General features: G+C 35.2%; 1 protein-coding gene across 2 annotated transcripts in view; it reads right to left on the bottom strand.

Annotated features, from left to right (window-relative positions):
• Nucleotides 1-483: 483 nt before the first annotated feature.
• The window catches only part of LOC128985628 (uncharacterized), a 140643-nt gene continuing 127807 nt past the window's right edge, over nt 484-13319 (bottom strand). For both annotated transcript variants that reach the window (XM_054405339.1, XM_054405340.1), the window contains exons 19-22: nt 5750-5960; nt 5158-5284; nt 3527-3719; nt 484-3230 (exon numbers count right to left, since the gene is read on the bottom strand). In XM_054405339.1, the coding sequence (XP_054261314.1) occupies nt 3202-3230; nt 3527-3719; nt 5158-5284; nt 5750-5960 (560 nt within the window). In that variant the 3' untranslated portion in view covers nt 484-3201. The remainder of the gene's footprint in view (nt 3231-3526; nt 3720-5157; nt 5285-5749; nt 5961-13319) is intronic.

The following is a 13319-nucleotide window of genomic DNA, read 5'->3' as shown; positions in this document are numbered from 1 at the left end:
GCGTGTTCGCTTTTTAGTTTACTCTTAAAGAAAAAAATTAAACAAAAAATAGTGTCCCAACAGGAATTTTTTTTACATTTAATTAAATACGTGTTCTAGAATCATGGTCTTGTACGTGTTAAATTCTACGAATCACTACTCTCACTCTCCGACGTTACGGCCTCGATATAGAGCACCATCCTCAGGGCTACGTCGCAGGTTATAACTGGATGGGGGGGGGGGGTCCAGCATTGTGTGTGGGGGCTGACATGTTTACTCCCCCCAAACCCCAATCCCCACCCCTCCAGATATTACCTGCGACGTCGCCCTTGAAGAGTCACGTCACCCTGAGGATGGTGCTCTATATCGAGGCCGTAACGTTGGAGCGTGAGAGTAGTGATTCGTTCAATTTTACATGGCCGTTACCAAAAGACCACAATTCTAGAACAAGTGGAAGACTATCCAAGAAGAATTCTTAGAGTTTTGCAATAATGATACATAAGATACAAATTAAAATATTTTATTTTACAGAACATCACAAATCCAAATCATCCGTAAACCAACTCTGTTCTCAACTTGGTAAAAAAACCACAATCACAGACCAAACTTGTTACAATCATTTGTACATTCATTACAATCTAAATCTTGCATAAACATTTTTTAATAACAAAACATGATATCCTACAAGGTGTTTAAGGTGGTGGAAAATATATAGAAAGGTGTGGTACAAATCTATTGTATAGGTTTATAAAACCTTATCTTTTTAGTACAAATATTTTATGTATTGCGTTGACTTTGACACAATCAGGTTTGAAGGGTAAAATTTGTATTGCAACATAAAAAAGAAAAATAACTGTTCATATTTAACATCAAAACGTTCAGTTTACTTTATTTTTACTGCTTCAACAGTTTTAGCAAATTTCCCTTTGCATGTTACGGTAAAAAAAAAACTTACAAAGTATCTGTGGCTATTAAATATGTCGCTAAAAATATTCTTGATACTGGATTGACTTGTACCATATAAGGTTTTGTCAAGAGAAATTTTATTGAAATTCTTGTAAGATTTTGAGAACTTCTTGATGTTCTTGAACTTCAATTTTTAATTTTTAGTTAATTATCATTAAAATATCAACTTTGAAAACAAGAAAAATTCTCAGATAAAAAGCTTTAGATTATTTATTTTTTATTTTTGGATTGAAATGTTTCATGTTGGTCATTATTGATTTTTAAAGGTATTACAATGAATAAACCACAAAGTAGACTTTTATACATAAACGTAATTTCAGATTCAAAATCAATCTGTAAATTTCTTATGTGATTTTTAATACTACAAATATCAATGCTAAATCTATAATGTTTTCTACAGTACAAAAATTAAGAATCAAAATGGGTACTACTCACAATAATTGAACAACATACAGGGTAAACATTAATTGCACAATATTTTTTAAATTGATTTGAGATGTTACATTTCTTTATAATACCAAACTAACAAAATTTCTAGTAAACAAAGCTCTTTGAAATATTTCAAATAAATTGTATTGTTTAAAGAAAACTGATACAGTTGTACCAAAACAAAATATTGATGACACGGTTATAACTTTTAATCAGTTTTCAAAAAACCAAATCACTTGAATCAGTCACTTCAGCAAAATAAAGAATCACATTCTTAACAAACCTAACCAAAACATAACCTCAATCAGAACAAGCTACTTCTAACAATGGAAATATTTGTAAATGACTCGGTAAAATATATACACACTAAAGTATACAATATCTTCATGTATACATTTATCACAACAAATGAATACAAAATAGCATTAACAATACTCAAAACGCTACTAGCTAAATCAAGGCCTCTAAATAGAATATCGCAAAATTACAGGGACTCCAACATTGACTTCTTCACAAGATACAACAGGCTTTGGGGACAAGACTTTAAAACGTTCTTTCACTCGACACAAAATATCTTGAGACACGAGAATGGTTTGAACAGTAAAACCTGAATAATGTAAACTAAATTAATTGGGGTGTCCTAAAATACCTAAAATAGTGTATCAATGAATTAATCTGTGTATAAACAAAAACATTCTAGTTGGGTATAATTACATTGAAAATAATGGAACAAAAAAATGGAATCGTGAGTAAATATAAACAAAAAGGGTTTAGAGCGAAGATATATGTACATTAACACGTATTTATGCAATACAGACAATTCACATTATGAATTTTGACAGTCATTGTTACCAAACATCTTTTTGTCTGATCGCACGCTACTTAACAGTTTGATAAAAGCTGACTGTCCAGTTTTAACGAATTTTACTCAATAATGGGGTATGGATAAGGGTAAAAACACTTGGAGAAGAGCAATTGACAAGAAAGTATCAAGCCAAATTTATTTAGCTCAGCAAATTTTTAATTTTTACGCTTATACGTAGTAGGAAATGGCCCAAGATATTTTGTGTCAGGAAGAATTAAATATCTCCTCTAGAATATATACATCCAGCATATATTTTTTCATCTTACTACTTCTATTTTGGCAGTATTCACTAGAAACGACTAGAAATACCAAAATATAAAAGCTGACCTATTTGAGCTCAACTCCTACAGTTAAACTAATTTGGCTTTGTTAATGACAATGGGATGCTAAATTCGTTCTAGAGGGTTGATGGTATATGTTATTTACAAGGTTCCTTCAGTTACAAATATAGTGTTCTATCATTTATGGGTGTTTAAGTTTTAAAAACTGCATGAGCAGTATTAAAGAAATAACAAATTTTGTGTTGGAAAAAACATTAATATAACTTTTTTACACAATAATGCACAAAAAAATCTTTTGTCACAAAATATTTAATCTTAAAAGTTATAAACATTCTTTAAAAAAAATCATTACTAATAAAAAAAATCATAAACGTTTTGTCAAGTTTTGTTAGATGTATACAAAACTTACAGTTATTGTACCGTCTCTAATCTAACTACCATTAAACTTTCTCAAAAAATCCATATAAATATAAAATGAATTTTTTACTCACGCACACTAACTAAATTAAATATACAACTTTTATGCTAAATCACAATAACTTTCACACAAACCATGTACACACTACGTAGATAGGTAGTAACAATTGGAAAACAAAGTCTTTAAATAAACCGTTGGCGTAAACACTTGAACGATTGCTGTTTCGGTTTGTCATTTGATAGTGTCAAAGTTGGTCGTCAATCTTACGGGCAACTCCCTTGATCTGGTAGTACTGCAACAAAATATTTACTCAAAATGAAGTTTGAACTGTTCTATACACATGCCTTAGAATGTAACATGAGCCTAAAATTGAAACGGAGATTAGAATATTTTATATTTTTGTCTCACCAACCCGTCCAAGAAATTTTGTTAAGGAGTATTTACTGAATTTAATCAAGGGTTGAAATAAAATAAAATTACAACAGCATCTTCTTCCTTCTGCTCAACCAAAGACGCTGATTAAAAAATAATAGCTTATTCTCTATATGGGAAATTCACTAAAATGTGAAGAAACTGAAAATTACGAACCAGGCGCAGGTTCCTCCTCAGTGTCAGTATCGCTGAGGTCGTCGGGGCCGAGACAACCTTTTGAGTAAGCCTTACTCTCTTCACCTGTCGCGCGGAAACTGATCAGAGGTTTGAGTGCGGCTCGTAGAGACAGGAACAGACGAGGAAACAGAATCTCTTGTTGGGCCAACAGCTGTTTGGTGCGATACCTCTCCTGAACAAATATATGTTAACTTGATGTAGGTTTTAAGGTTGTGGAGAAACTTAATGAGGATAAATGTGAATTTACGTAAATGAATATGGATTATTGTACATCAATGAATGAAGCTTAAGCTTACGTTATTGAAAAATATAATTTATTTACTTTAAACAGAAGGGTGTACTAATGTTGGTTTAGTTTAACTTTCTGAGCCCAGATATTGTCTATTGTAAATAATGTCCATTTTCAAAATAATTTTCCCATCATGAATACAATGATCCCAATTACAACGCCACAGTAGTAGTTATAAACTCATCTACCAGACATAAGTGAATGTTTAGTACTTCAGGTTCTGCATTTGGAACTCAAAGAGTTAAGTACTGTAAAGTCAAGACACTTTTTAATTTTTACAAAATAACTTCAAATTTACAACAACATTTGAGGTTGAAATATTTCCTAGACAAATTGTTATAACTACACTAGTAGTTGTAACCAATGTCCATGAACCAACTTGCCCGTTTGAAGGGTCGTTTGTACCTTTTGAAGCTTAAGTTTGACCAGGCCGTTCCGTAGCAAGAGTGGAACAAAAAACAAATTATCAAGTTGAAAATGTATTGTCAAAATGCAAAGTTATCAAAAAAATAAATTCATGTAGAATAGGGAACGTACTTTGTCCATCTTCGGTCTTGTGCACTATTCTGAAAATGATAGGCCTACTAGTTTTGGGTCAAATAACCGATTAAGAAATCTGACTTCAAATTTATGAAGGTTTTAATCCGACAAACGTTCTAGTCACTATCTAAATACCGATACAGTACGATGAACACTAAGACATTTGACAGATTTGAACCTTTTTTAATTTGATGTCGGATTTGATAATAGGACACAACCTGAAATTAGTAATCCTAGGAAAATTACGCAAGTCTGGAGAGGGACAAGGTACGTACGTAACCTGTTTTATGTTTGATTCATCAGTCTCAGTGGCAAGAAAGCTTACATTTTAACTAATCAAATGAATCAGTAACCAAAATAGTAGTAGTAAAATGAGCTGCATAGAGCTTAGTTTTATTTTCCAACTAAAAATCATGATATTCCAGTATTTAGACCTTTCTTAACTTTCTATCTTTTGATGAGCTTTTAAAAGTGCTAAATAATGTTCTTAAAGTTTTTTTCTCATGAAATCAGAAATTTTTTAGAAGTTTAACTTCTTGAGATAATGACAATATTATCCTTCAAAACATGTCTGGTTCTTTTAAAACATCTTCAAATAATTTAAATAGCCATGCAATTCAGAAAGAGGAACTGTGGAATATAAAAGAATATCGAGAATATTAGTCAACGCTCATGCCAACTAGAAAGGTAACAGATACATACTTTTATACCTAAAATTGTAAAACATCGACAAATTATTTTACAAAAGGAGTAAATAACCGAACGAGAAATACTTGCATACCTTAGGTGCTTCAAAACAGGCCGGACAATTCTCGGGGATGACTGGAAGATGGCGACTCTCTGCAAACTGTCGGAGCGATCGTTCTCTCACGTAGACAAACGGACGACAAACCCTCAAATCTCGCTCTCTGCAGAAACCCACAAAGTAATTTAGTAAACAAGTTGTGGCTTGCAAAGTATTGCAAGCGTGGATATGTATCATTAAGTGGAGTATAGATCTTACAGAGATAAAAGGGGTAAAACTGGATCTAAGTACTGAGATATACTAAATTTGTAATTAATTTTTTTACTGATGAATTCTAAAAATTATGGAGACTATAGGGTGGCTGCATATTGTTTTTCTTCGTAAAGTTATGAATTACAGCTGTTAATTTGAACACCTTGAATTGAGTGAAAAATCTACTATAAAAAAATTGGTCATAAAAACTACATTGTGTTCTATGCTGAACCTGAAACCGAAACTATATAAATGTTTTTTTGTCCAATGTAGTTTGAAAACACTGTCTATCTGTGGTCATACTCACTGCAAACCAAAGGTTTAATTTGCTATTTTTCTTAAAAATAAAAATAGTTGGAGATTAACACAATGTTACCTTATGTAGTAATGTGCCTTCATAGAGCGTAGACGGCCATTGTGAAAAGTGGACATGAGAAAACTCTCAGCGAGATCATCTAGATGTTGTCCGAGTGCGAGAACATTGTAACCCTCACGCCGCGCAGCAGCGTACAGCCTTCCACGCTTCATACGACTGCAGAAACTACATATGGACTTACAGTCAACCGAGGAGGCTGCGTCTAGAATAGCTGCAACAATGAACAAATAATTTGAGTAACAAGTAAATGTTTATATACATATTTTCATGGTTGAGTGGAATGGGTATTTTGATTTTAGGGCATTATTTGTAATAAGATAGATGTTTTGTTTTCGACGTCAACCTCAGTTGCTAGGCAGTGACTAACTAAAGATGCTGTTTCATAAAAGGGATGGAACATTTTGCCAGCAAACTTCATAGTCCAGCATCTATAGGGGGTTGAGTATGCACTGAAAGTCTAACTCTTTTTGACTTTTGATTGTTGTTGGGGGAATCTTGGAGATGACAAAAACCGATGTTGTCGCCCTCCCAGCAGGTGCACAGCTTGGGGGGGAGGGGGGGAAGGTGCTCTGAGACGCGTACTAGGAAATCGCTTATATCTCGCGAACTAGACACGATAGAAACAAGCTCTAAACGGCATTGTATTAAAATTGTATTCATCTGCTTTAAAAAAATATCCAGGAAAAGTCCCGTATCTATGGTATTAGTTGAGTTATTTAACAATTTATTTAAAAATTTGAATAAAAACCCCTAAATAACGTTAAACTATCCATTAAAACCCCTTTAAAACAACAAACAGTACAGTTTTTCATTGTGCATAATATGTTTAACACGCTAAAGTGACTTTATATGGTAATTATATCGAAATACTACAAGGTTATGCGAGGTTTCCGATGAAGCGGCACGGTGACGCGGGTGACGCCGCTGCGCGGCAGAAATGGACCTGTAGTGCAGACACGTAAAAATTGGGTATGTACCGAAAGTGGAACGCATTTTGACTTTTGATTGTTGTTGGGGGCACCTTGGAGATGACAAAAACCGATGTTGTCACCATTCCAGCAGGTGCACAACTTGGTTGAGGGGGGGGGGGAAGTAGCGCTGAGGTGCGACTGTTCTAGAACACAGCTCATATCTCGTGAACTAAACACGATAGAAACATGTTTTAAACGGCATTGTATTACATACCGCATCTGCTTAAAATATTTTACAATGAAAAATCCCATATCAATGATAATAATTGAGTTATTTAACATTTTATTAGAAATTACAAATTTAAAGTCATAATACCGTTTATCTACCTATAACTCTCATAAAATAATGAATAGTAGGCCACTGTGTTTGGAGTGCATTCTATGTTCAACACACGAATTACAAAAAATTAAGTGTACTGCACTTTCCTTAAAATAATATGTACGGAGTATTCGAGTTGGCGAGAAAATAATTATAAGCTGTTTTTAACACAAGGCTATTTTAAATATAAAATTCAAACAAAAATCCAGGTACAACTACCAAAGAAAATGCATTAGTTTGAAATGCATAAGGTTTTTATTAAAAGAATATTAAAATAAACTTAGAAATGTTGTACTTCATTTTAAAACTTAACTACCATATAAACTACACATAAGAAAACAATATATACTATTTCGGTCATCTTGTTTGAAACGATCTTAATGATGTGGATTTTTACAATTTTTAAAACATTTGCAGTAGAAGCAGCAGGATGACTGTTTGAAAAGTAGTCCAAAATTTATTGGAGCCGGGGGCAGGGTCATAAGAAGAGGGCGCAATTTTCCTGAGCTGTCTTTGAAAAATCCGTACTGGAATAGATCTAAAGGCTCTTTTTCTGCTGTCAAGGACTTTTCCCAAAAATATAGTTGGGCACTACACCGTACAGGTGTAATTTGAAGCTGTCCGGTGTGCAAGTTATTTTCCTAATGTCCTTGACGGCAGATGGATTAGTTGTGATTTCTTTATAGCGGCTGTCATTGCAGGTGCTTCCTTTTCTTCTTAATCCTGCTGATCCTACTGCAAATGTTTTAAAAATTGTAAAAATCCTTATCATTAAGACCGTTTCAAACAAGATGACCGAAATAGTATCCATTGTTTTCTTATGTGTAGTTTATATGGTAGTTAAGTTTTAAAATGAAGTACAGCATTTCTAAGTTTATTTTAATATTCTATTAATAAAAACTGTAGGTATACATTTCAAACTGAAGCATTTTTTTTTGCACTTGTACCTAGATTTTTCTTTAAATTGTATATTTAAAATAGCCTAGTGTTAAAACAGCTTATAATTATTTTCTCGCTAACTCGAGAACTCCGTACATATTATTTTAAGGAAAGTACAGTACACTTAATTTTTTGTATTTTGTGTGTTGAACATAGAATGCGCTCCAAACACAGTGTGGCAGCCTACAGAATGGCTTGTAGTGGCAACTGGAAGTATAATGCCTCCAGTGAGCACACAAGAATTGTAGACAAGGTGCAAAAGAACTCCTTGGAAATGCTACCAGACAGGATGGTGAAGATCACAGATCTAGAAAAACCATACAATTTCAACATTGTTGACAGGGATGCCTGGGATAGGGGTGAACCTGAATTCATGAAAAGGGGGATCACCTGGTATACGGATGGCTCGAAAAAGCCAACGGGCACGGGGGCTGGAATATATGGAGTCAGACCCAAGGTGCAGTTATGCGTAAGTTTGGGAAAAATGGCTACTGTATTCCAGGCAGAAGTGGTGGCCCTGTCTGAGTGTGCGAGAGTGTGTTTGAAGCGTGGTCTTATTAGGTCACACTATATACATGAACTCAGACAGCAAAGCAGCACTAATGGCACTTGACAGTTTCGACTTTACCTCCAAGGCTGTATGGGACTGTCATCAAGCCATGAAAGCCCTGGGAAAGACCAACAGGATCATCCTTAGTTGGGTTCCAGGGCACAAAGGTATTGCTGGCAATGAGGGAGCTGACAAGTGGGCAAACAAAGGAGCTGAAAGCCCGCTCATGGGTCCAGAGCCGACGTGTGGTATTGCTTACAACACAGCACGGAGAGCTGTTTGCCAGTGGATGGGCATAGAACATCAAAGGAACTGGGAAAGAACAGAAGGAAATGTACAGTCAAAGAGAATGCTGAAGGCACCTACAGGTGCGATAGCGGCAGAAGCCCTTGGGCTGAGTAGGAAGACCCTGCGGAAGGTGGTTGGCTTTATTAGCGGCCATTGGGTATTCCGTGGACATTTACACAAGATGGGAATTCAAGTTGAAAGCCTCTTATGTAGGAAATGTGGAGAGGAGGAGGAGACAGCATTCCACGTGATATTTATGTGCCCAGCCCTACAAGGTCTGCGCATGAGATCCCTTGGCCTATCGACTGGAGATCAAAGGGAAGAACGGGTCACCATTGTCAAAAGGATCTCACGGTTCACAAAGGACCTGGGATTTGACAAAGAATGAGGACCTGTGAATGAGGGTGCACAATAAGCTGTTCTAGCTGCGATGCAATCCCATGGTTACTTGAAGCCTGGCCCTCTATTAAAAAAAAAAAAAAAAACACAGTGTCATTCATTGTTTTATGAGAGTTATAGGTAGATAAACGTTATTTCGACTTTAAATTTGTAATTTCTAATAAGATGTCAAATAACTAAATTATTATCATTTATATGGGATTTTTCATTGTAAAATATTTAAAGCAGATGCGGTTTGTAATACAATGCCGTTTAAAACATGTTTCTATCGTGTTTAGTTCACGAGATATGAGCCGTGTTCTAGAACAGTCGCACCTCAGCGCTACTTCCCCCCCCCCCCTCAACCAAGTTGTGCACCTGCTGGAATGGTGACAACATCGGTTTTTGTCATCTCCACGGTGCCCCCAACAACAATCAAAAGTCAAAATGCGTTACACTTTCGGTACATACCCAATTTTTACAAGTCTTTACTACAGGCTGATTTTTGCCGCGCAGCGGCGTCACCCGCGTCATCGTGCCACTTCATCGGAAACCTCGCATAACCTTGTAATATTTCGATATAATTACCATATAAAGTCACTTTAGCGTGTTAAACATATTATACACGATGAAAAACTGTACTGTTTGTTGTTTTAAATGGGTTTTAATGGATAGTTTAACGTTATTTAGGGGTTTTTATTCAAATTTTTAAATAAATTGTTAAATAACTCAACTAATATCATAGATACGGGACTTTTCCTGGATATTTTTTTAAAGCAGATGAAGTTGGTAATACAATGACGTTTTGAGCTTGTTACTATCATGTCTAGTTCGCGAGATATAAGCGATTTCCTAGTACGCGTCTCAGAGCACCTTCCCCCCCTCCCCCCCAAGTTGTGCACCTGCTGGGAGGGCGACAACATCGGTTTTTGCCATCTCCAAGATTCCCCCAACAACAATCAAAAGTCAAAAAGAGTTACACTTTCAGTGCATACTCAACCCCCTATAGATGCTGGACTATCAACTGAAGACGCGGTTGACCTCATAAACTTGTAAGGGTTCATATTATTCGTGAATATTTATAATCAAAACTAAACCCTTACTAGCAGAATCGCCTCGCCAATTCGCCGAAGTTCCAAAATGTAAACAAAACAAATTAGCAGATGACACAAGTTCAGCAACAGCTGATCTTGTGGTTCACCGCCGTAACACCGGGCCGCGCATCAGTCGCCCGCGCCTGCGCAGGAACCCCAGCCACAGCGCTGGATGTGCGCGGCGCTCGCCGAAACAGTGAGTCGGAGTCGGCGAGAGTCGACAGTCAGCAGGGAGTGGCCTGAGCAATTAGGCAGAAGAAGGACGCCCGACCCCCGACCCTACACTCTCGCTCACGCCAAGTAAGTGGACGACATTCGCCATTCGCCGTTGTTGTAACTAGGGCGCCTAGGATAACTCGACCTCACTCGCAATCGCTTTTATTACGCCAACCGTTTATTCACTGTTAATCAATTACGTTATTTAAGTCAAACATCCGCGGGAAGTTTAGTCTTAAATTTAATTGAATAATTAGCAGAGATCGCTTTTTTTAAACTCGTGATTATTCCTATCGTTCTCCTATAACATAGAGTGTTATCTGTTTTATTAAAATAGCTTTGTAAATATATAACGATCAGCTTTGATTTGTGGAATATTTGAACTTGGTTCAATAAATAATTTATAGACCGTGAGTTCAAAGAAGTAACGGTCAGAACGAGATCCGCCCGGTTGTAATTACTTTCTGTTTTAATTGTGTTGTTTTATTTGTATTGTTTAAATCTATTCAAGTTCAATCGGTTCCGGTCACGCAAGGTGGCTTTTTCATATTCGTGTGTTTTTGTTTGTTTTGCTTATCGCGTAGGTCCGTGAGAACACGGTGTTACTTAAATATAATGTGTGGTGTTTAGTGTGTAGTCAATGTTGTTCGTAATTACTGTAGCAGCACTTCAGCTGTGAGATATTTTATCTATTGGAATAAGAGTTAATTAATAGTGGATTTATTAGAGTGATTTCAATACTTTGTTCTTGTTGGCTTCTTTACTAATTAACACGCTTTAATTTGTTTGTACATATTTCAGAACTGTACTAACCATTGTAGCTATTCTACAGTGTTGGGGAAGCTACTTTTAAAATGTAGCTAGCTACAACTACTGCTACATTTCCAAAAAAGTAGCTTAGCTACAGCTACAGCTACAGTTCCGCAAAAGTAGCTAGCTACAACTACAGCTACATTGAAATGTAGCTACAGCTACAATTTTAGCTACTTTTCCAAAGACGTTAGTTTTTATTCCACGCACATTAGGTAAATGTAAAATTAATTGCAACTACATTTTTACTGAACAAACATTAAAAAAATGTCAGTAGGTATTGTATCTAACATTAATTGGAAAACAAATTATTCCTAGATTGTATTTAATTTTTTGGCATTATAAACCTAACATTACAACAACAGAACCAAATAGTTCGGTGTCCCATCATATTTAGTACTTATTTTTAAATATTGCATTATTTTTAAGCATCTTAAATGTAAATTTCAGTAAGTTCAAAGGACATACAACCAAACTATATTTTAAAAGCTCATTTTATTTCTTTAATATAGATTCATTTATAGATGTCTTATATCAACAATTAAGATCAATAAAACTGTAAAACGATTATTTAAAAATAATTTTTTGTGTTACAGAGCCTAGCCTACTGAAATTGGAGTTTATTGCCTTTCTTTTAATGTTAAAAACGACATTGCTATAAACTTTTAAGTGATAAGTTTCTTGTACTATGAATAACACTTTTCAATGTCAAGAAATCGTCCTTTATTGTCATTATGCATAGGGCAAATTGTGCTTCAACCTAGTTGGTACAGAAAACAGTATCCATTAACTTATCCTGAAATCGGCTTTTAATTTAAACATGTTGAAATTTGTAAAGTAAAAATAACATGTAGGCCTACTTGGCTATGTAACAAGTTGGCTATAGTAGGCTTGTTCTTGCAAGGACTAAACAGATATATTCCTAATAATTGAACTTGGGACTTGGTATTCGTCTTAAACCATAGCATAGCCTAGAAATTAATAGTCCTATACAAGAGCTGTTACCAGGAGCAAACTATGCTATTTTTTTCAATGTAAGTTTCATGTTATATGGAGATTTTTTCGTTACAATTATCATTTAGTCTATACATATCTTAAATCACATCAGGTAATTTCCTCTTTGTTAATTTAGTAAACCTTTGAAAAATCTTCGTAATCTAACCAAGGAAGGGCTTGTGACGATGAACCACAATCAACAGCTGAAGCAAAGGTTGATAGACCAGATTTCTCATTATTTTAAGGTTTAGTGTTGGTTTCCATTAAAATCCAAGTTGAAACACTATCGGTATAATAAAGAAACTAATTTGATTACTAATTTCCCTGTCAATCACTTGCAAGCATTTAATAGCTTCTCTTGTCACCGGTAACGTTTAAACGTCGTCTGCATCTAGCGATTTTATTTTATCTGACAGTAATCATAGAGTAGTAAATTAAGGAAATGAGAGCCAAAAATGTGGATAACACTCATTTAATGGCCTCCATGTCCACACAACGTTGTAATAGGGAATGAAACGGCTGCAACCAGCTGTATGAAGCCAAGAAAGTAAGGCCTAATTTTTTTTTTAAATCTCAGTTTGAAAGAGGTTGTTTCACGTAAGGTTGAGGTTATGATAAAAATCACTATCTCAAACAATGATAATGTAGCGAGAAAAGTAGCTAAAATTCCGCTACAACTACCTTAAAAATGTAGCTAGCTACAGCTAAAGCTACAAAATCTTAAAAGTAGCGTAGCTACAGCTAACGCTACAAAAAAAGTAGCGCGCTACTGTAGCGTCGCTACTTGTAGCGCGCTACTTCCCAACACTGGCTATTCATTATCTTTTATACTAGAACCAGTGCACAGTAGTTATGTTCTATGTCGTTTCTTAGCCGCTATTAACTGTTAATGTTCTAGGTAGTTGCTTTACTATTCTTTACTATATTTACCACTTCATTATTAATTATTCATTTAGCCTTCCACTAATTATTGATGTGTTGAACCATATGCATTTAAATATTCTAACTT

This window comes from Macrosteles quadrilineatus, unplaced genomic scaffold (genome assembly GCF_028750875.1).
Source record: "Macrosteles quadrilineatus isolate MER2022 unplaced genomic scaffold, UCM_ALF_1.0 Scaffold_2__2_contigs__length_208266976, whole genome shotgun sequence".
NCBI lineage: Eukaryota > Metazoa > Arthropoda > Insecta > Hemiptera > Cicadellidae > Macrosteles > Macrosteles quadrilineatus.
The sequence above is the reverse complement of the archived record's forward strand: the minus strand, read 5'-3'. Positions and strand labels throughout refer to the sequence as shown.